This window comes from Carassius auratus, chromosome 8 (assembly GCF_003368295.1).
Source record: "Carassius auratus strain Wakin chromosome 8, ASM336829v1, whole genome shotgun sequence".
Lineage (NCBI taxonomy): Eukaryota > Metazoa > Chordata > Actinopteri > Cypriniformes > Cyprinidae > Carassius > Carassius auratus.
Window position 1 is genome coordinate 21,991,913 of NC_039250.1, and position 22,831 is coordinate 22,014,743.

The window sequence follows — 22,831 nt, forward strand, 5'->3', positions numbered from 1 at the left end:
TCAGATTTCCTATAACCATACATATATAGATATTTAGTGCATAACCGCTAAGAAGTAAGAACCTTAATGTGATTGGGCCATACATAAAAATATGTGCAATATGCAGCTCGAAAAACCCCAACGCTCTCATTTCATGTAGCAGTCTTTTTCCTTTTTTGGCAGTGCTGAGTTGTCAGTGCCGACCCATGGCCCTGCAAGCATGACAATGCAAACCTCCGTTTAAGATATTTCAAATAAACATCTTAAGTGGGATGTGAAGTGAACATCTGTGTTGCTTGGAGATACGCAATGCTTCTTCTTAACGTTACTTGCTTTTGAACTATTTTCACTGGAGATATAGAGCAAAACAGACAACAGGCTGTGTCTAAAATCTAAGTCACTTAAAGGGGTCATCGGATGCTACATGCACTTTTACAAGTTGTTTCAACTGAAATGTGTGTTGGCAGTGTGTTTTACACAGCCACCTTATAATGATAAAGATTTTTTTTTTATCTCATTAAATAATTTCCCCTTTCTCATATCAAGACGATCTCAGTTTGTCTTCATTATTTTACAGATATCTTAAAATATTTGACTAGCAGTTCGAAGCACTTCATGATGACTGATGTCAGTGCTACAGGGTGGTAGTCGTTCAGGCAGGAGACCATTGTTTTTTTGGGAACAGGGATGATGGTGGTCAGCAAGACCTAGGAGATTATTGTGGACTACAGGAAGTCACAGAGAGAGGGTCACGTTCCCATTCACATCAATGGAGAGATAGTAGAAACAGTTAGTAGAGACAGTTAAGAACTACAAAGTTCCTTGGCATTCACATCTCTGAGGATCTTTCCTGGAGCCTTCACTCAGAGACCATGAGAACAGCCCGTCAGCGTCTCTACTTCCTGCGGAGACTGAAGAGGTTTGGCATCTCCTCTATCATCATGTCAAACTTCTACCGCTGCACTATTGAGAGCATTCTGACCAGCTGCATCACTGTATGGTACGGCAACTGCTCTTCTTTGGACCGCAAAGCTCTTCAGCGAGTGGTGAGAACAGCAGAGCTCATCAATGGACATAAACTCCCAGCCTTACAGGACATCTATCAGACTCCCTGCTTGAGAAAGGTTCACAGCTTCATCATGGACCGCACTCACCCTCCTCATCACCTGTCAACACCACACTACACGGACAACCAGACTGAAGAACAGCTTCTATCTTCAAGCCATAAGACTATTTAACAATCAGCTGTCCTCCATCTAAAAAAAAAAAATGGAATACATGCTGCTCTTATGTTTACTTTCATTATACTTGCACTGCCACTTTTTTATATTCCTTCATGTTACTCTGTGGCACTCTATAATGACCTTTTGGACATTGCTCTACTCAGGAATACATCTGAATGTGTGCTGCTCTTAAGTTTATTTATTGCATCTGCACTGCCACTTTAATCTCCTCCATGTAGCTCTACGTCACCCTACAATGACATTTTAGACACCGTTCTACCCCAGTAATCATAATATTACCTCAGGATTACTTATCAACACTATAACTCTTAACACTGATTACCTTTATTGTACCTGTTACTTCCACATATGGGCATATAATGCTCTGTCCATGTCTTTCTGTCTATGGGCACTGTAGTCACTCAAGAACCTCAGTGCTTTTATTTGAAATAATGTTATATGCTTGTTGGTAGGTTAGGACACTTTAAAGAATTTAGCAAAGAGAAACTCTTTGACTGTACATGACTGTGCTCAACAACTGCTCTGGGGTTCTTTTCCAAAAAGCAAATGGTTGCAAGTTCTGTCGTTACCAATTGAGAAATGCACCCCTGACCTGCTGAAGGTGTGGAACTGAAACTATTTTATTCTTTTACAAACCAGCATGTAATGCTGATGAATCTGCTAAATCATTTTCAAATAAGGGAAGCTGGTTAACCTGTTACACAATTAATAATTCGTTTTCATAAACATCTCTCTAAGGATTTTGTAAAGTCACTTTTGAGGAACCTAGGCAGGGTGTAACAAAACCTCTTGTCTCTTAAACTGTCTCAATAAAGGGAAGTGTGTAAGGTAAGTGGTCAAATCTTATATTGGTTAAAATATTTAATTCATAATGTATGAACTTACTACATTAGAATTTGAACCTTTAATTTGTATGACCAATTTATCAATTATTTTTTTATTACTCAATAACCCACACCTACATTATGTACTGTTTGACTATTCATAATTTTAAAGTGTTTACTTATTTAACTTATTTATTTACAAGTCCTTCTATTTCAGAAAGCTTTTCTGTCACACTGATTCAGCCATGAATCTGATCTTTTGGGGGATTGTGCTCCTTGGGATTTATGTCCAGCAATCAGGTTTGAAATGTTTTATGATTACATATAAATATTAAGTCATATCTACATGAATATTACTGTAAGCAAAAATATTAATAGCTGACTGACTTTTTTCTCAAATACTTTTTGTACCGACTTTTTTTTTTTTGTATGTATGTTTAAATGATCTGTTTTAGTAAATTATAATCATTTAGTAAATCCCTTAAACAACTGAATCATGCAAATATATATATGTTTTATATTAATGCATCCTGATCATCTGTGTCATGGTAGTAATAACAGACAAAATGTGTAAGAAGTATTTAATCTTTTAATAAATGTGGTGTTTCTGAAGTTTCACAGCTAGCGGACTGCTTTGCATCATTTACCCTGTCCACTGGGAAATGTAGTGATCTTTTGGGTCAAGTTAAAAAAGATGAGTGTTGCTTGAACCCCAGCTATGGATACAAAGAAGCAGATGGAGTTTGTAGGTCCTGTGGGTGAGTTTCAATGATGTGATGCTTATAATGGTCAAGTCCAAAAACAGATAAATGTCACATCGAGCTTTTATTTATTAGAACTATTATTTATTAGAGAAAAAAAAAACAGTTGTTAATTTTTTAATGGGAGAGCTACTTACTTTTTATTATTTATAGTTTAAGTTTTCCTTAAAGCTGATAACATGCAGACATTTTCACTTTAAATAAATCAGCACGTACAGTCTTGTTCAAAATAATAGCAGTACAATGTGACTAACCAGAATAATCAAGGTTTTTAGTATATTTTTTATTGCTACGTGGCAAACAAGTTACCAGTAGGTTCAGTAGATTGTCAGAAAACAAACAAGACCCAGCATTCATGATATGCACGCTCTTAAGGCTGTGCAATTGGGCAATTAGTTGAAAGGGGTGTGTTCAAAAAAATAGCAGTGTCTACCTTTGACTGTACAAACTCAAAACTATTTTGTACAAACATTTTTTTTTCTGGGATTTAGCAATCCTGTGAATCACTAAACTAATATTTAGTTGTATGACCACAGTTTTTTAAAACTGCTTGACATCTGTGTGGCATGGAGTCAACCAACTTGTGGCACCTCTCAGCTGTTATTCCACTCCATGATTCTTTAACAACATTCCACAATTCATTCACATTTCTTGGTTTTGCTTCAGAAACAGCATTTTTGATATCACCCCACAAGTTCTCAATTGGATTAAGGTCTGGAGATTGGGCTGGCCACTCCATAACATTAATTTTGTTGGTTTGGAACCAAGACTTTGCCCGTTTACTAGTGTGTTTTGGGTCATTGTCTTGTTGAAACAACCATTTCAAGGGCATGTCCTCTTCAGCATAGGGCAACATGACCTCTTCAAGTATTTTAACATATGCAAACTGATCCATGATCCCTGGTATGCGATAAATAGGCCCAACACCATAGTAGGAGAAACATGCCCATATCATGATGCTTGCACCTCCATGCTTCACTGTCTTCACTGTGTACTGTGGCTTGAATTCAGAGTTTGGGGGTCGTCTCACAAACTGCCTGTGGCCCTTGGACCCAAAAAGAACAATTTTACTCTCATCAGTCCACAAAATGTTCCTCCATTTCTCTTTAGGCCAGTTGATGTGTTCTTTGGCAAATTGTAACCTCTTCTGCACATGCCTTTTTTTAACAGAGGGACTTTGCGGGGGATTCTTGAAAATAGATTAGCTTCACACAGACGTCTTCTAACTGTCACAGTACTTACAGGTAACTCCAGACTGTCTTTGATCATCCTGGAGGTGATCATTGGCTGAGCCTTTGCCATTCTGGTTATTCTTCTATCCATTTTGATGGTTGTCTTCCGTTTTCTTCCACGTCTCTCTGGTTTTGCTCTCCATTTTAAGGCATTGGAGATCATTTTAGCTGAACAGCCTATCATTTTTTGCACCTCTTTATAGGTTTTCCCCTCTCAAATCAACTTTTTAATCAAAGTACGCTGTTCTTCTGAACAATGTCTTGAACGACCCATTTTCCTCAGCTTTCAAATGCATGTTCAACAAGTGTTGGCTTCATCCTTAAATAGGGGCCACCTGATTCACACCTGTTTCTTCACAAAATTGATGACCTCAGTGATTGAATGCCACACTGCTATTTTTTTGAACACACCCCTTTCAACTAATTCAACTAATTGCCCAATTGCACAGCCTTAAGAGCGTGCATATCATGAATGCTGGGTCTCATTTGTTTTCTGAGAATCTACTGAACCTACTGGTAACTTGTTTGCCACGTAGCAATAAAAAAATATACGAAAAACCTTGATTATTCTGGTTAGTCACATTGTACTGCTATTATTTTGAACAAGACTGTATATAAAATTCATCTGTTATTGATAAATGCATGTTATAGGTCTTGAAAAAATATTTTTTATTTAAGAAATGTCATAACCTTTCAGTGAAAATGAAAATGACAGCTTTCTTTCTGCTGACTTCTTTAATCATTTAGTCCACTGAAATCAAGTTTGTATTAATATTTGAGTGCAACGCCCACATCTTAAAATCCAATCATCAACTGATGCATAGAACAAAGTCCCCAACTTACATTTTTGTTTTATATTGCAGAGACGATCTGATGCTACTTCCATTACACCTTCATAAAAAGTATTGCATTTTTTATGAAAAGAAAATACATTGGAGACTTTCGCCAGTCACCATTTGACCTTTCAGATAATGTAACTCTTCAGGCTGCTGAATTAGCTGAACTGAAATGTATGAGATAAAATGATGTGCAGAGCATATCCCTTAAAAATGTCTTGCATGTTTATTGTTGATCTCCAGGCGGCCGAAGTGGTCTGAATGGACTCGCTGGAGCGAGTGCTCGGTGAGTTGTTCAGAGGGAGTCAGCCAAAGGCGAAGGTCTTGTTATGGAATTGGTGATTGCGCAGACCCTGAAAGACTAGGATCAGTTCAAACTAAGCCATGTGTGAAAAAAGTTTGCTGTCCAGGTAGAAAGGAAAATTGTAGAGCAATTGTTACATTTCAACATAAAGTTTTCCATGTCTTTTCTCATGTTTCTGTATATATATATATATATATTGTCCAGTTGAAGGTGGCTGGTCAAAGTGGGGGAATTGGCAGCAATGTTCAGTCACATGTGGTAATGGAATACGAAAGAGACGAAGAACATGCTCTGAACCCGTTCCACAATGTGGAGGCTCCTGTAGCGGTGCAGAGGAAGAAACCACCAGTTGCTTCACTAAAGTAATCTGTCCGAGTAAGTATAGTTTTCACTCTTTTCTTTACTTACTAAAGATACTGAAAATGAAAAACGTTCTCATTTGATATCTAGCTCATGGCGGGTGGTCCAGTTGGGGAAGTTGGGGTCCCTGTCCAGTTACTTGTCTTTATGAAGGACGTGAACCTGAAAAAGAGCTCCGTACAAGGACATGCACCAACCCTCCTCCATCTTTGATTCCACCTGGCAATGACTGCAAAGGCTCTGACACAGATGGCCGTCCTTGCAGCGGACTACCATTCTGCCTAGGTAATATACATTGTTGTTTTATATAAAACAGCCAAACATACAAGTGGTTTTTAGAAACCACAGATTTATGTCTCTGCTCTACAGTTGATGGAAACTGGGGCGCTTGGACGAGTTCAACTCCCTGCTCTGTGACATGTGGAGTGGGCAAGCAGACTCAAAGACGGAGGTGTGATTCTCCTAAACCAGCATATGGTGGAAGACAGTGCCAAGGTGAAGAGCAAAAACCTGGTATCTGCATCATTGCTGTACCCTGTCCAAGTAAGTAGAGTGACATGCATGGTTTATCTAAACAAATAAAAAAGAATCGATTGTTTAAAGTTTAACATTTTTCTCTTTGTATTTTTTTTTGTTTGTTTTTTTTGCATCAGTAAATGGGATGTGGACTGAATGGAGTGAGTGGAGTCCATGTAGAGCTCCTTCCACTAGAAAAATTACATGCAATACCAGGTTGGGAATCCGAAGGAGAGAGAGGGACTGTGTTGGTAGAAAATACAATGGAAGTGCCTGTGAAGGAGAAATTATTCAAAATGGCAACTGCTATGACATTAGCAACTGTGACAGTAAGTGCAAAGAAAAATCATAGCTGTGTCCGAAATTGCATTCCGTCTAGTAGGAAATAGATCTAGTTTAAAGCTTACTTTTACGACATCAAAAAAGTATGCACTGTATAGAATAAATACGGGGTAGTATGAATAAAATTAGGACATACTATCTCTGCACTTGACCTACCAGCCTTCACTGCCATTCACAAATCCTTTATTGCGGTTTCATGGGACAGTAAAGTGTTCATTGGATGCCTTCTTCAGAATCTCAAGAGAGATACTTTTTGCCCACCGTTTATTGCATGCTATGGATTTGGACTTTCTTCTTTGCTGTACTGTTTTTCCACATACTATAAATAGTATTGAAGTAGGCATTTTCATGTTTATTGTTTAGCATTAAATTGTGTTACATTTTGTAAAGTGAGTGTTTAAGATTATTTCTTATAGCACTTCAAACTAATTTTATATTCTCTACATATTGTTGATAATGATATTAGAGGCTGGTTGTTCCTAGTTTGAGACAAAATTAGCATTTTCCAAACCACCGCAGGTGTAAAGTATCGTAGCTATAAAGTAACAAATTATCTCCCTGACTGTGTCCAGTGAAGGGCGTCTTGTCTGAGTGGAGTGAGTGGAGTAACTGCAAACCTGACTGTGGGCAAGACTCTAAACAAACACGAGAAAGAAAGTGTGTTGCTGACATCTCTAAATACCGGTAGGAGGAAAAAAAAAAGAATGCTCTTAACATAAGATATTGTCTATAATACATCGTAGGTGTGCAATTTCTTTACATACTGGTTAGTATGGTTGTGTGTTGTTTAACAATCAGTTTTCTTCCTTTTTCCTAAAGTTCCCAAGACCGTAGTATTTTTGCAGGGGATCCAGATGTTAACTGTGAGGGTTTGGAAACACAAACAGAGAGAAGACGATGTACAAATGTTCCTGAGTGCGAGGATGAGGATGTAATTTTATGTTCAGAACTTATATTATATAATTTTTTTATTTATTAAAATGAATACATTTTAACAACATATTCTTACTGTTTTCCTGGATGAATGAGCAGTCTCCAGAGTAGCTGTTGAAGACCAGAGGACCAGCTGCCTTACACAGTAACCTCAGCCGCAGCTGGAAGGACCTCAACATGCCAAGCTGTTCTATTAGGAATTGTGCTACTAACATAGAATAACTTGCTTTATTAGCCTTTGTGGTGTGGATTGGATTGAGTGCTGATTGATGCACATCTTTGTAAACTGCTTTGCTGTCACAATAAAAAAAATAGCTGCCAAAATAAACATAACAATAAATTACTGGTTATTCTAAGAAAGAAAAGCTACGAGCCAGCCAGGAGTCGAACCTAGAATCTTCTGATCCGTAGTCAGACGCGTTATCCATTCTGCTTAGGCCGGCGCCCATTAGTCGAGGTAAAGATCCTAAAAGACGCACAGGTACGCGAGTTCGCGGCCCGCTCCGACCAGTGATGGAATTCCTGGAATGTGTCCGTTTTGACGCTGCTAATGCACGCGTGCGTAATCATCATTATCCCCCGTAATTTAATCGAACGTAAATTCGTCCCCCGCACTTTAATTTGGGAACTTTCCAGGGTAAACAATCACGTTATGTACGTTTCATTCATACCGGACGCCGGAGGGCGCTCTCTCGCATTAAGTCCAAAACGGACTCGTAGAAGCACCAACTTGTGACCACTATGTGACGCACGCTACAGGAAATACCTTATATGGACAAAGGCATCCAGCGGTCACTGGATAAAAAAAGCTGAAATGAATTGACAGATAAAACCGCAAAAATACATGATTTGTGTTTTTGTGCATTTTCATAACAAAATACATGAATAACGCAGCGCTTACTGACACATTTTTTTCAGTATAATATATTATTTTTACAGTATAACATTATATTATATTATTATATTTTCTGACTTATTCTGGAAGTCCCTGTTTCTTTGTGTGTGTGTTTTACTGTTATGTAATACTGGAATACTTAAAAAAATGTTTGTTTTTTTTGCAACTACAATTACAGTGAGAAATAGGCACAAAAACATTGTGAGTGCAAAGATTAACAACCCTTTTTATTTGCAAATATAAAGTCAATATATAAAATTATAACAACAGTGCAAATATATATATACATGTACAAATATTGTGAGAATATTGCAAATATTAACAACCCTTTTAATCTGCATATATATTTTAAAGCCAATAAAACATTTAGAACAGTAATGCAATTTTGTACAGTATACACCAAAAATGTTTACCACAATAATAAAATTTGTACATATCAGTGTAAAAATATAATAAATATCAAACCAAAACAAACATTTGCAGTGCAATTTTGACATCAGACTTAGAAAATAATAAGAATTAATAGTAAACAAAGACAAACATTTACCACAGCAGTACAATTATGACATATTTGCTTAAAAAAAATAGTAAATAAAAATTGTTTTTACCACTGTAGTGGACTTTTCATATATTAGCCAAAATAATAATAAAAAACATAAACATACCGTTTATATTATATATCTATCTTGGATGTGCTTGTAAGCACATGCTACCACAGTGAAGCGGGACACCCTCACTCCATCACAGCGCACCGCGTTTGGGTAGAGAGCACAGAGCCTTATGAAAATGGCCTCCACCACTCGGTTGCAGTCAGGCCACTGTGCAGGACTGTGAGCCCCAACGAAACACCTGCAAATTACAACAGAATACATATTATTAATGTAAGATTGTTTTCATTGTGTGATCTTATTTTTATTTTACCTTTCCTATGCTGTCTGTTTTGCTTTGTGTTGTCTAAATGTTCATTTATAATATGTGCGCATAGTTATGTTGTCTCTCTTTGTTTTGTTTTTAGATTGATGTTGAAATGTCATATCAATAAATCAGTTCTCTACTGTGTTGTGGAATAATTACAGGGTGTTGTTAGTCAGCAAGTCAGGTTTTTTTTCACAATAATGACTGCATATTATCCCACTTATTACATGGCTACTTACTAAAGTACAGTAAAAGACAAATTATTTGACTCAACATGATACAAAATGATTTTAATGATTTAAGAAATGATTGCCTTGTTTGTTCTAAATTAAATATTCCAGTGTACAGTTGGAACTGTGTTCATAGCAATGTAACATACTTAGCAACCTAATATATATAGTCAGAATAAAACGTAAATCACAACTAATAATTTATGTTGTAATCAGGCTAAGTTTGAACTTAACAGGCTACAGGAAGATAAGCTAGTCATGAAGGTGTCAGGTTTTACTAATTTAACTAGAAATCCTTACTAAACAAAAAAAGTTGTAGGTGATATTTCAGCCAGTTTCAGATATATATATATATTTTATATAAAAAAATGTGTAGACCCTGTGTTTACTAAACGTAACATACCTTTTGCTGCTCTCCACACCTGGGGCCACAATCTTCTTAGTGGCCCTGAATCGTCCCTGTTTTAGGTTGGTTTGGTTACGTGGTGGGTAAATGGTCTTTTTCTTGTCATACTCCCCCAATGCCTGCCATAGGGAGATGATCTTGATGCACTCTTCTCCCGACAAAGCCAGACGGTGGTCTCTGAGGCTAACCAAAAACTCTGCCAAGTCCTGCACGGCTCCATACCCCTCAATATTATCAGGTCCAACCGAATCCTAAAATGAAAGATAATTTAGGAACTTTTGATAGCATCAGTGAATACAAATATTCACATGAAAGCACATCCAATGTAACCCAGATTATGCTTACACACATGTAAATGTACATAAAAAATAAACTGGACCCTTACATCATGTGAAGTGTTCTCTTCCAATGTTGGACGATCCGTTTCTGCAGATAATCGGTCCACTGGGGCAACATTAAAAAGGTAAATATTTATTTTAAATTTGTATTTATGCCTTTCAATGTGATAAATACAAATTTATAGTTAGTGTGATAACAAATACGAAACCTTTATGAATACTTTAGTAAAACTCACAGCTATGTGCTCCAGGAAAGAGTTCTAGATTTGATTCAGCGTGCAGTGAGCTGCTGACAGGAGATGACACTGATGATGGAGGGACCACAAACAGTGATGACGTGGGGCTGGTTGCTGGAGGAGTTGGAAATGATGCTGCAGATGCTGCAGACACTGATGCTTGTGAAGAGGCAGCAGGTGTCCGTTCAGTGTCAAAGGTGGGGACAGTGATGTCCTGAAACTCCTCAAGTTCAGCATAACCTTCATCCACCTCTATACCAACCTCAGTAGTCTCTGACTCTTCAATGGCCAACTTGTAGTCCTGCAGAACTTTACCAGTTTGCTGGTAAAGATATTCCACTCCAATAAGCTCACCTTTAAAATAGTAAAACATTGACAATTAGATAATATACCACAATATTATATTATAACTCAGTTCCTCAGTTTCCTTTGCAAATCATTAGCTAAAGATTAATTAAAGCTGACAACTGGAAGTTGAAGTGCATAGCTTTGGCCACTGTAGTAATTAACATATACATTTAAATCATTAGTTAATATAATGTTATTACTCAACTTATACATTAAAGTACATTTGACTGGTAACAATTTATTTATTACTTAATCTATTAATCATATAGAATGTTTATTAGTTGCTGATGTAGTAATCATTAATAAATGGTTTAAGTTAGTCCTTCATGAGTTTACATTAACTCGTGATTATCTGTGCATTCTTGAAGCATGAATTAATGCATATTTGTGCACCAGTATTGTAATTTTATTGATAAAAGACTCACTTACATTGCAAATGTTGTTTAGAAGTTAATCGATGACCGTTATCTTCTTCTTCTTCACCCGTGATCCTTAAATCTCCGGTAGTTTTTAATGTTATCAATTGATCTACTTACTACGAAGAATCGCGGATGAGGAACGGGCGCTGATTGGCAAATTCGCGATTGCGATACGAGCGCTGATTGGCAAATTCGCGGTTGCGATACGAGCGCTGATTGGCAAATTCGCGGTTGCGATACGAGCGCTGATTGGCTAAAATATAAGTTTCATGGTTGCAGCCGGGAACGTGATTGGCTGTCATAACAAAGAATAACCACAACCTACAGGTGACATGGACTGCTTTGCTGTCACAATAAAAAAAATAGCTGCCAAAATAAACATAACAATAAATTACTGGTTATTCTAAGAAAGAAAAGCTACGAGCCAGCCAGGAGTCGAACCTAGAATCTTCTGATCCGTAGTCAGACGCGTTATCCATTGCGCCACTGGCCCGATAAGTATACTAAATGACCACGTGACTATTTGTATGACTACTAGCTACTAGCTTTCATTTCGAAGGCTGCTGCGCCCTCCTGTGGTCGCATTAAATGGTCGCAACTATAAAGACTGCCTCATTTCACAAAAGTAACAATTACATTCCAAAATAAATTACTATTATTTATGTCCCAAGACAAATAACAACCAATTTTATAACGGTTACTTTTCTGAAGTGACACATTCTCGATTAAGTCTGCGACCACAGGAGGGCGCAGCGCTCTTAGAAATGAGGCAGCGCAACCCCTCTTTCACACCGCAAACGTGAGCGGTGCGTCACTGCAGCAGCAATCTCTCGCGAGTATTCACAGTACAGCATCACAGCAGCGGCTGCAAAGCGTGTTCGGCCGACAATATAACCATTTCAAACAATGGGTATAATTCTTAACATTTGTTTTTATAACAATACGCCATACTTTCACCCAAAACGATTAAATAAAAAGTTTAAATGGGTAAATACATATTTGTTATACTTAATTGTATTTTCTGGCATAATTGTTAAAACACTAGACATTGTCATTGTTGTTAAAACTCTTGACATGCTTATTCTGTGCATTTTGAGTACGTTTTGTGTTAAATCACATTTGTTTTGTCCATCAAAAGTGTGCTTTCACTTTAATTGAGCGTGAGCAGCACAGCAAAAATAGAACGGACGCCGAAACCCCCGCTGCACTGCTGTTCACCCGACGCTCCTGCTTGACGCTCACGCTTGCGGTGTGAAAGAGGGGTAATGCTTTGACAATATTTTCAGTACACAGGAGCGCCACCAAAGTACTTTTAAATTGAAATCAAATTGACTAACGTTATATACGTTCAAAATACACTCTTTTATTTTCTGGAAGTCTATCCGAAAGATATATCACCAGCCGAAATAGCTCAGTTGGGAGAGCGTTAGACTGAAGATCTAAAGGTCCCTGGTTCGATCCCGGGTTTCGGCATTTTGACCCAAAACAATTATTTTTAGTGGAATACGCCATAGAACCTCCAATCGTCTCAATAAATAAACCTGTGCCTTGTAACATGAAACGAGAGAACAGAATGAATGTGTACATTATTTTGTGCAATAAACATCCCAAATTAAATTGTTTTCTTTGAGTTTAAGTTGATGGTTGTTGATTTATTTTTTTTCTTCACATAACGTAAACCCGTCGCAAAGGTCCGCCCCTTTCTGTTGCTATGTCCGACAAAGTCATGGCTCTCTCGCCAAAGCCTACATCATGTTTTCATTCGGTCAAAAACATAGACTGACATCGCGGAGCAAAGAGGAAACTGACAGTGTGGAGACAAACAAAACACTTGGTATGAAACAAAGCCTCCACTCTCAAATGTTGTCATTTCTTTTAAGAATTTCAAACAATACATGCGGCTCATTATGATATACATTAATAATAATAGATCATGGCTCTTTAATGTGTAGCGAAACATCGCTGAAGCTTCTCAGATAAAGCAATAGGTCATCTCTTCCTCTTTACTTGTTACAGCATGAAATAAACATGAATGATCATAATAAAGGTTTCTTGTTTTAACCGCCAATATAGCAAACTAGCAAAAACTACTACTTTATTCAGCATTGTCTTCTCTTCCGGACTGTTGTGAGCGAGTTCAAAACACAGCAGTTAAGTGATATCCGGTTTGCGAACCAATCACTCGATGTAACCAGATCTTCTTGAACCAGTTCACCAAATTGAACTGAATAATTTGAAACGGTTCTCGTTTCCAATAAGCATTAATCCACAAATGACTAAAGATGTTAACTTTTTTTTTTTTTATGTGTTTGACACTCCCTCTGAGTTCAAATAAACCAATATCCCATTCACGAGTCAAGAACCGGTTACATCGGTTTTCGGATCACCAGGTAGTGATGTGAAGTTCGGTTCTTTTCCGCAAACTGATTCTTCCAGACATTTCGATTCAATAAACCGGTTGAAGAAAACAGTTCACCGGTTCTTTTGTGCTCGACGTAATGGCTTAATTATTACCTTTCTGGACACGAACATTATACCGTACATACGTTTTCAATGGAGGGACAGAAAGCTCTTGGACTAAATCTAAAATATCTTAAACTGTGTTACGAAGATGAACGGAGGTCTTACGGGTTTGGAACGACATGAGGGTGAATTATTAATGACATAATTTTCATTTTTCGGTGAACTAACCCTTTAAACTTGCAAAACAAAACAATAAAATGACATAGAAGCCATGTGCCAAGAATATTGCTTTTACAGTTATCCAATAACCAAAGATACATGAAATAAGTTATTTTGTCAAACCAACCATGTTTCCAAAACTTACTATTTTCCTAACCATTTCAAACTAAATATTTTGGAAATCTACACATTTCACTCACTCAACCAAAAAAAAAATTTTAAATAAGAAAGCTTTCTCTTGGTAATCACTTCCATAATGGACTGCAGTGTTTTGGACCATGGTAGCTGGCTGTTAGCCGAGTGACCAGCTATCAAACTATATATATAAAACAAAAAAGCTCGACAAGTCAGTTGCAGGTTTGTTGCTGGTCTAAAATTATCTACGACCTTAGACCAGCTAGAAACCAGCTACCATGCCCCCCACCCCCCACCCCAAAAAAAAACTCAACACTCACAGATTAAGATGCAATTCCAGCAGAGATTTCTAAAGAAAGGTCACTGATCAATTAATATTCAGTGAATTTATTGTACAAATAGGAATATTGCAAGCATTCAATCTAGCAAGTCTCTCCATGAGTTTGAATAAAATACCATACAGGACCAATCCAAACATACAAGTACAAGTACTTATCACTGTTCCACTTTCCAGGAAAATCATTTTTTAGTCCCATGTGCAGGTTTATCATTTTAGCACTTAGAAAAAAGAAGAAAAAAAGAACACTTGATATTAAGACAAGAAGAATGAGTCTAAGATAATGCATTTTGCTGAAGGTATTAAACACTTTTGTAATACTCAATACTTTTTTTTTTGACAGCAGCGATCCTTGATTGTTGCCTCTTAATGATAAAGTTGTTATGGCAACGAATGAAGAGACAAACCTTTGGTGGAAGAAGGATAAAAGCAATTAAATTATATTTAAACACAGAAGAAAGAGAGACAAAATTGCCTAATTCAGTGAAACGAGGCACTTCTCCAACCAAGGCGAGGATAAGTGAAACCAAATTACCAGCCATTCTCCATTTTGAGTGCTGCTTTACCAAAACATCCACTGCATGTAGAGCTACAGCTGACAGGTCAAATAGCTGTTGGACACTAGAGAAGTTTTCCACTGGTAGTTCAGAGATCAATTCAAGATTGGGCTGAATGTTACCTGTTCTACAACAGGTGGTTTCACATTGATGGGATACTGGATAATGCATCAGCACCTTCATCTCTGGTCAAATGTTTCGTACAAACAAAAGTCAAGGCTTAAGGTTCTCACAAAGCACAAATGACACGTATCAGTATAACAAATACACCTTTGCTGCTGGCAATGTCAAACAAATTAATGAATACATTTCAGAGAGCATCTCAGAAGCTTTACTTGAGTAAACATTCTCCTCCCTACAACAACAGAGCCACGATAACCTCAAGAGGATGCTGATAACACCATTTTTGCCAAAATAAAGATTATACACAGAGAAATAAATAACAGTATATTCTTGTTGCTTTGTTTTAGGCAAGTTAGGTTACTATAATGGGTTAATGTGTCCATAATGTGCCTTTTGAAAGTATTTACAAAGTGAAACGAGACACAAACTGGCCTGCCCTTCCAAAGGACAATCAATAAAGTGCAATTAAAAAAAAGATACAGTACAATGAAAAGGGCTTGCCTTGTTGGACAGGAAAAAGGAGATATGAGAAAGTCACTAAGCTTTGGTTGGTAACATAAAACAATACAAGTCTTATTAAGCATGTGTAAAGCACAAAGGTATGCTGTGACTCGGAAAGGTACAGTAAAACTTGCTTCTGGGTCCATTTGTGGTGCGGAGCTTGTTTCTGAAGATAATCTACTACTGTACAGACTCAGGAATCAGATGGAGAGAGTGCAACAGGAGTTACTGGAGAGGGAATGGTATTGGCCAGATTATAGGTTGAATTCGGAAAGGTACCCTGAGAGGGCTGTACATTGAGGAAAGGAGGTCTACTTGTGGGTGTCTGGGGGGATGTTGCCGCTGTGGTCGGGGAGTCTAAGCTGACTTCATCCCCTTCCTCCGAGTCCCATACCTCACTCTGCAGGTAGTCTGCAAAGAGGGCTTTAGCTCGCTGCAGAATGCGCCCAAGGTTGTGGCGACGGACCAAGCGATCAAAGTGCATGGCCAGCTCATTGTAATCCAGGCTGTTTTTAACAATGTGGTCACGATGTTCCAGCAGGATAGACAGGCAAAGGAAAAGCATGAAGGGATTCCCTTTCCCAAACTCTTGAGGAGGAGGAAGCGAGCAGGGTTTAATTGTGCCTCCTTCTGGTTTGTTTGTGTTTGGAAAGGTTACGCCAGACCCAGTGGGTCTGCATGGCGAGGGAAGACTGCTAGAGAACGCTTTGGGCAAAGACGGCGATTTGCCAAAGGGTAAAACAGGAGAAGAGAGAAGCGAACGATTGGAACCCTGCGACGGAGACACCAGTCGAGATTTCCCTGGGACCACCGATGGGGATTGAACCCCAGTTTCATTTATTACAGCTTGTGATGACATGAACTCCCCAGGAGGTTTATCAGGAGACACGGCTTTGTCTTCACTAGAGGAAGAGGATGTGCATTTTGAAAGGGCATCAGGAGACGCTGTTCTCCAGCTGGATGGAGAATTAGATGCTTCCGGTGAATGATTTGAGCTACTCTTCCAATTTGGTAGACTAGAAGGCAGAGATGATGCTGGGGAAGCTGCTTGCCCATTGGGAGAGTCTCTTTGCCCTGGAGAAGACGGTGTATGATTACAGATAAGAGGTTCCTGCTCTCCAGGGTCATCCTCACTTTCCTCTGTGGACTGACGGACCGAGAATGGCAATGTGGAGTGTGCAGACTGAAACTGTACTGAAGATAAAATATGATCGGAGCAATCGTTCTCATTCATCTCAAAGCTGTCCTCGCTTCGGCCACTATAGTACTTGAATTCCCCAAAACTTGCCTGCTTCTCAAATGAGGGAGTGGGAGCTGTGACATCATTCTTGACCATGTCATCTACACCATATTCTCCTTTACCTTCCTTCCGAGGCCCCTTCTCCTCCTCTACGATGAAGTTACGTCCCCCATCTGCCTCCTCTCGGGACGGTCTTAGCATGTGATGTCTCCTCTGCCTTCCTGTCTGCTTCTCTTCTATCTCCTCCATGTCCACATTCTGATGGAGATTCTGCGAGCCATTGGACTGATCTGCCTCAAGCGCTGGCCCCAGAAGCTCCACCTCTGTCTCCGGTGGATCAGGTGGCAAGGAGCTCCAGGTGACCTCCAGCATTCTCAGGGCATCATCAAACGCGAATTCACGCTTCAGCTCCAAGAGCAGCCAGCGGTAACAGAAAAACAGATCGTCTGCGCCTTTGGAGACTAGGTAGGCATAAAACTCAGGGTCTGAGTACTGCAGAAGCAACTTGAGATGCTGGAACTTAATGGACATAAGTTGTCCGTCAGGGCGGAAGTTGCCCTCAAGACGTTTCATAATGCCACAGAAGCAGATAAAGGCATGAGCTTCGTTGTCCATGACGGCGAGGATTGGCGAGGCAATGTCACTCATGCCTTGGCAATAAGACACCTGTGAATGTAAACGAGGATTGTTTATTTCCCGCAGAGGTAAAGGCACATCCTAGTGTTATCGAAGGGTATTACTGCGTGTTTACCTGTGGGTGTGTAATAGCAAAGGTGGTGAGGAGGTCTGTCAAGGCAGTGAGATGTGGGCTGTCCTCTGAGCCTGCGTAGTAAGGATGTGCCCGGTCTGTTCGAAGAACATCTTTCAGAACATTTCCCCTGATGAACTCCAGGTCCTCTGCGCTGACCCGTTCTGTCCATTCGCTCTTCAGCTGGTCGTACTCTCTTGTCTTCCTCTTCATGTAGTCCATTCTCTCTTGTCCCGTCAGACCATCTGGGTACACATTAAGGAGGTATCGCCAAACAACCTGTCACCAAAATATAGTGATGGAAGAGAAAAATTCAAGTTTGAATTCATCAGACTCTTTAAAATGCTTTTTTTAAATGCACACTTTATTATTTTCTGCACACATGATAGAAAATAATCCATAATTTAAAGTATGGTAATAAATTATCTAAAATATTATTCCAGCCTTGAAAACAGTGTTATATTAGCTTTTAATTAAATAAATATTATAAAAATAAATAAATAAATAACTATAATCATTTGTATTCAAAGCTAAAACTCATGTAGAATTGTACTAGCAGGCTTTTACTTCAGAGTCAACAATCTGCCACGTCTATTCAAACAGAGCGTTCAGGTGAGGGGGGTTAAAACAGGATTACATTTAAATTATGATACTTTTAAAGTAAGAATAAAATATTGATAACATTAAATAAGTGCACCTCAGAGAAAAGTAAGAAATAAAAAACAAAAGGCAGTTCTTTGACCCTTTAAAAAATGCAAAAGTCAGTCTGGTTACCTTGCGTAAGGATGGCTCAACTCCACCATGATATATACGAAGTCTAAGTTCCTCTGGTCGGGTCAGTTGACCTTGGCTGTTCAGGTAACTGTGGAATTCAGCATCACTTAAAGGAGGCTTAAATGGTTTCACCTCCTCCCCATAGGACCAACTCAACGCCTGCCTGCACACGTGATAGAGTGCGACCCACCTGAATGTGAAGGTAGTTACAAATTGAGAAACAAACATAAAAGTGTTCACCATTTATATAGACTTCTAGCAAAAATCTATGGTATTAGGTGGAAGACACGTGGAAACAAACACTCCTATCACATAAGATATCTGGCCCATGATTTATTAGCTATCAGTGAGATGCAGAAAATATTCCCTCTATCTTCAAATGTATATATCAGTTTGTAAGCACAAAGCTGCTTCTTACAAGAGCACAAGTCTTGATCACAAGGACTGAAATATCTAATGACTTCACCTGTTTGGGGGTAATTGCCATTAATTACAGTATCAAGGCAGTAGACTGTGAATCTGACTGACTGTAGCAGACACTAGCTGGTAAAAGAGCTGGCTGATAGGGTGAAGAACATCATGAGTAACCTGGGACAGCAGGGACTGTGTGAAAGGAAGTGCGGCAGAAGCCAACGACCTCTTCTCTCCCAGCAACTGGTCTGAGCCAATCACATCCTTAGGGCTGATTATGTCCCAATCCTCCAAAACAGGACCTTAGGAAGAAAATGGTGGGAAATCATTAAAGAATACTGATATATATATATATATATATATATATATATATATATATATATATATATTAAAGCATTAGAGATTGGAATTGTTTTATTTACAGGTAAATGCAGAATTTTAAAATAATAATTCTTGTAACCAATAAATACAATATGTAGACAACAAACATAGTGGACAAATAAGCATATTCTCAGGTAAATACACAATCATTTGAAATGAACAGTAACTACCCCAAACAACTTATAATTACACTGTTTTTTATTTGATTGATCGATTATTGATTTGTGGTTAGGGAATAGCTAAACTGAAGAAATCATTAGGGAGGCAGAGCAGTCAAAGCTTTTCAGAATCTACTGAGTTTGACAGACCTTTAATAATCTCCAAATAGAAGGATGTGGAGTTCACTCACTGTCCTCTGAGGGTTTGATGTCCATCTTGAGCTGGAGGAAAGGCTTTGCTGCACTGACAAACGCTGCATCTAAATCCCAGTCGGACAGCAGAGACACGTAAACCTCCACTCCTCCGCGGTCACGGGACAGGTAACTGATCCCAAAGTTGCGTTTCCTACAGGGAACCAAAAAAAAAAGCCATCTCTGTTAACTGCAGCGCACTGAATTATCATTGCTATTAAACAATCATAAAAAGTTACCACTGTATTTTTTTATAGATCTAGCAATTACAATGACAATTAGCACAAAACAAATACATTTTGCAATTTCACACTCACCCATTGAGCTCAAATGCTCGTATCAGGATATGCTGCAATACCTCCAGTGAAGTTATTTGAGGATCAACAGCAAAGGAGCGGAACTCCACTGGTAACACCCCTTCACACTTCTGCAACAGACAGATTTTAAAAGTACAAGTTTAGAAAAACAAAGGAAACGGGTAACACCGCCTATTTTACATAACCCAGCTTTGTTAATTATCTCAAGGTACCGAAAGGCTAATCACTTATCCTCTGAAATGCAAATCACCTAATCAGGTGACACATTATTTATTCAGATGGATTTACTGCCTGTTGAGTTTCTATCAGTGTTGCAACCAGCAATGGGAAACTGACTCTGGCTGTACAGAGTTTGATCTTTACAAACACGTGCTTAAACACCTGCAAAACACGGCATGACAAGGTCATCTGTCCCAAGCAGACCATACTGCAGCACATCTGTCCAGGTTCACACTGAACCAAAATTATTTTATTATTCCTAAATTTGTAACTTCGGTTGCCATTTGATACTGACTCTTGAGTTTTGGGACAAATCAAGATATGAAACTTATTCAAGGAAAAAAAATCTTATTGTTCAGAAATAATCACTTGTGTGTAAGTGTATCTCCAGCTTTTTTTTCTCCCTCCCATGCCAAAATGTGTTTTACTTGTTATTTCAGTATTATAGCACAATTAATATTTTGAATTCTTTTACTTTTATATTTTAAGTTTAGTCAATTTGTATGTTTTTGTGTTTATTTGAGTTTTAGTAGTTTTAGTACTTAAAATTATAATAGTTACCTTATAATTTAATAGTTACTCAACCTTAGTTAATTTCTAAAAATGTTCATTTAAATTTATATTTTGTGTTTAGCTTTGTTTAGTTATTGAAAATGAATAGTTTTTAGTTGACAATAACTATGTATCATTATGGATCGACACTGTGAGAAACAAGTTATCTGGCATAAATCATGACTATCATCATATTAAATCTAGTATTCACTTTCATGAACTAATATATTGATGTTACAGGGTGGTTTCAAACTGATATGCAGTCATCACGGTCAGCGCACAGAAAATCTTGAAAACACTGACATAAACCATATTTCCTACATATTAATATTTCATAGGTATTATATATATATATATTTTACTTATGTAACAAGCTGCATGGCAGTTGACAAGAAAAAAACATGCATGTAGCCTACAAATATATAACTGAGCAATTGTGTAATCTTGCGATTAAAATAGCAGATCATTTTTATCCCATGTCTCAAGAATTAGTCGTGGCAGTAATTAATCAAAAGTTCACTGTGATTATACTAAAATCCAGTGACCTACATTTTCGTCTAAACAGACTTCTTAAAGAAATAGAGGTGCTGTTTAAAATGGGCCAACATGTTAAGTGCCATTTAATCATTCATGGCGTTTCTCTTTAGGTCTGTATCTGAAACAATACCTACATACCTTTCAAAAAGCGGATACACTGCTTTTCGTATTCATTACAGCAGACCTGAGAAACGACTGAAAAACAAGCGAGGGAATTCATGGCAGGTTTGATCATGTGACACTTGAAGAGCAAACATGACTCACTATCAGCGGGATATATTGGTGTAATCTTTCTTCTGTAACGACGTGGCTTCACTAATAAATATACAAACATAAACACTATTTACAATAACAGAATGATAACGACGTAACTGTCTATGATTGACGTGTATATGTCAAACAATTATATGACACGAACAACAAAACATAACTAAAAACAACGAAAAATAGAACGAAAAATGAACATATTTCTACAAAAAGCGTGTCACCCAAGGATAAAGCAATACGATTATTACACACACCCTTAAAGAATGCACGTCTGCCCCAGTAAACGAAAGATGAAGATTCGATCACGATTTTGTAAACAGATGCCAGCGAAGTCAAGCGATGGACATGAAAGACTAGGACTGTTTGAAAAACCCTTTGACAGACACAGACACGCAACCAGACAGTATCTCCTGGCCTGGCTGGGACTGTGTGTGTTAATGTGTTTTTCCTCTCGCTGTCTGTCTATGTGTGTGTGTGTGTGTGGTTAGGTTTGTACCTGCCGCTGCTCGATCCCCACAATTTCTCACCTTGACTTTGACACGAACTACCCCCCTCTCCTCCTCAGCCGACATGGTGGGTAGTCCGCTTTGGGGGTCCCGTTCAGAGATGTGTTGTCGTCATCCAATAAAAAAATTAAATTAAAAGTACAATAACAAATGGATGCGGGTTACCCGTTACCCCCTCTCTCACTTGCTAGGCAGGTTCAATGAAAACATTGAATATCCTGCTGACACGTTTCAAAATAAAAGCCCCCGGTCCAAGTCAGCAAAAGGCTTTCGTGTCTTAAAATTTTTAATGTTTGACTGTATTTTATGACAGTTCTGGTAGTTTCAGAGCTTCGTCTCTTTGGCTCAATAATTGTTGACATTAAGTAAAAAGGCATTGCGTTTGCTACGTGAGTTGACAGCAACAGGATATGACGTCCGCCACTTTGGCATTACATCATTGGATTCTTCGGGGAACAAAAAGAAAACAAAATATTCAACGATGATTTACGGGCAGACAAATGCAGACATTTAGCTATTATTTGAATTGGGTTGTTTTATGTCTTACATTTACCGATGGCAAATAGTATTAAGCTATATGGTAATAAATAAAAATATTCTCACGTTTTTTCATAAGCATATATATATCTACACTTGACTTGACTTGGATTACATCATGAAGTAGCATTAGGCATTTTATCATCCATAGCACAAACTGTCAAAACAACTGAGCCTGCCTTTATGATGTTGCCGTGACCCGGATTCGAACCGGGGTTGCTGCGGCCACAACGCAGAGTACTAACCACTATACGATCACGGCGAGCTACTTGGCAGCTGCGCACTCTGCGTAGTTGTAGGCCATTATAATTAAACACAACATAGTTCTTCTGTTTACATTGCAGTTTCTTTTATTTACATTTAGTCATTTATATGCAGAAGCTTTTATCCAAAGCGATTTACAAATGAAGACAATGGAAGCAATCAAAAACAACAAAAGAGCATTAATACATAAGTGCTATAACAAGTCTCAGTTAACGCAGTACACGTAGCAAAGGCTTTTAAATAATATAATAAAATAAAACAGATAGAATAGAAAA

General features: G+C 38.2%; 2 protein-coding genes, 3 non-coding genes and 1 pseudogene across 6 annotated transcripts; 2 read left to right on the top strand and 4 right to left on the bottom strand.

Moving 5' to 3' along the window:
- Positions 1 to 1,967: 1,967 nt before the first annotated feature.
- On the top strand, positions 1,968 to 7,594 carry LOC113106779 (properdin-like). Of its 2 annotated transcripts, none has more exons than XM_026268804.1 (11): positions 1,968 to 2,051; positions 2,265 to 2,347; positions 2,661 to 2,805; positions 5,120 to 5,286; positions 5,385 to 5,555; positions 5,631 to 5,825; positions 5,910 to 6,083; positions 6,194 to 6,385; positions 6,971 to 7,082; positions 7,218 to 7,329; positions 7,431 to 7,590. In XM_026268804.1, exons 2-11 carry the CDS (start codon positions 2,293 to 2,295, stop codon positions 7,440 to 7,442), a joined length of 1,335 nt encoding a protein of 444 aa, XP_026124589.1. In that variant the 5' UTR covers positions 1,968 to 2,051; positions 2,265 to 2,292; the 3' UTR covers positions 7,443 to 7,590. The 2 variants fall into 2 exon arrangements, with proteins under 2 accessions (XP_026124589.1, XP_026124590.1); XM_026268805.1 differs by having other exon boundaries at positions 1,984 to 2,051; positions 2,251 to 2,347; positions 7,431 to 7,594.
- A 1,264-nt stretch (positions 7,595 to 8,858) lies between these two features.
- On the bottom strand, positions 8,859 to 10,766 carry LOC113106780 (uncharacterized). Its single transcript, XM_026268806.1, has 4 exons — positions 10,352 to 10,766; positions 10,163 to 10,221; positions 9,775 to 10,028; positions 8,859 to 9,075 (listed from the first exon to the last, which is right to left on the bottom strand). The coding sequence occupies exons 1-4, from the start codon at positions 10,722 to 10,724 to the stop codon at positions 8,895 to 8,897; spliced, it is 867 nt and encodes a 288-aa protein (XP_026124591.1). The 5' UTR covers positions 10,725 to 10,766; the 3' UTR covers positions 8,859 to 8,894.
- Positions 10,767 to 11,538: 772 nt separating this feature from the next.
- trnar-acg (transfer RNA arginine (anticodon ACG)) lies at positions 11,539 to 11,611 on the bottom strand. Its single transcript has one exon. It is a non-coding gene; the product is annotated as a tRNA-Arg (tRNA).
- Positions 11,612 to 12,518: 907 nt separating this feature from the next.
- trnaf-gaa (transfer RNA phenylalanine (anticodon GAA)) lies at positions 12,519 to 12,591 on the top strand. The gene has a single exon. It is a non-coding gene; the product is annotated as a tRNA-Phe (tRNA).
- Positions 12,592 to 14,306: 1,715 nt separating this feature from the next.
- Positions 14,307 to 21,915, bottom strand: LOC113107637 (TBC1 domain family member 25-like; annotated as a pseudogene).
- A 567-nt stretch (positions 21,916 to 22,482) lies between these two features.
- trnah-gug (transfer RNA histidin (anticodon GUG)) lies at positions 22,483 to 22,554 on the bottom strand. The gene has a single exon. It is a non-coding gene; the product is annotated as a tRNA-His (tRNA).
- Positions 22,555 to 22,831: the final 277 nt, after the last annotated feature.

Excerpts from the sequence above, each read along its gene's own strand:
- LOC113106779 (XM_026268804.1), top strand. The coding sequence starts at position 2,293 with ATGAATCTGATCTTTTGGGGGATTGTGCTCCTTGGGATTTATGTCCAG. Across the intron at positions 2,806-5,119 it reads GGAGTTTGTAGGTCCTGTGG|GCGGCCGAAGTGGTCTGAAT; the intron begins GTGAGTTTCAAT and ends GTTGATCTCCAG. Across the intron at positions 6,084-6,193 it reads CATTGCTGTACCCTGTCCAA|TAAATGGGATGTGGACTGAA; the intron begins GTAAGTAGAGTG and ends TTTTTGCATCAG.
- LOC113106780 (XM_026268806.1), bottom strand. The coding sequence starts at position 10,724 with ATGTTTTACTATTTTAAAGGTGAGCTTATTGGAGTGGAATATCTTTAC. Across the intron at positions 10,222-10,351 it reads CTTTCCTGGAGCACATAGCT|TGGACCGATTATCTGCAGAA; the intron begins GTGAGTTTTACT and ends ATGTTGCCCCAG. Across the intron at positions 10,029-10,162 it reads AAGAGAACACTTCACATGAT|GATTCGGTTGGACCTGATAA; the intron begins GTAAGGGTCCAG and ends CTTTCATTTTAG.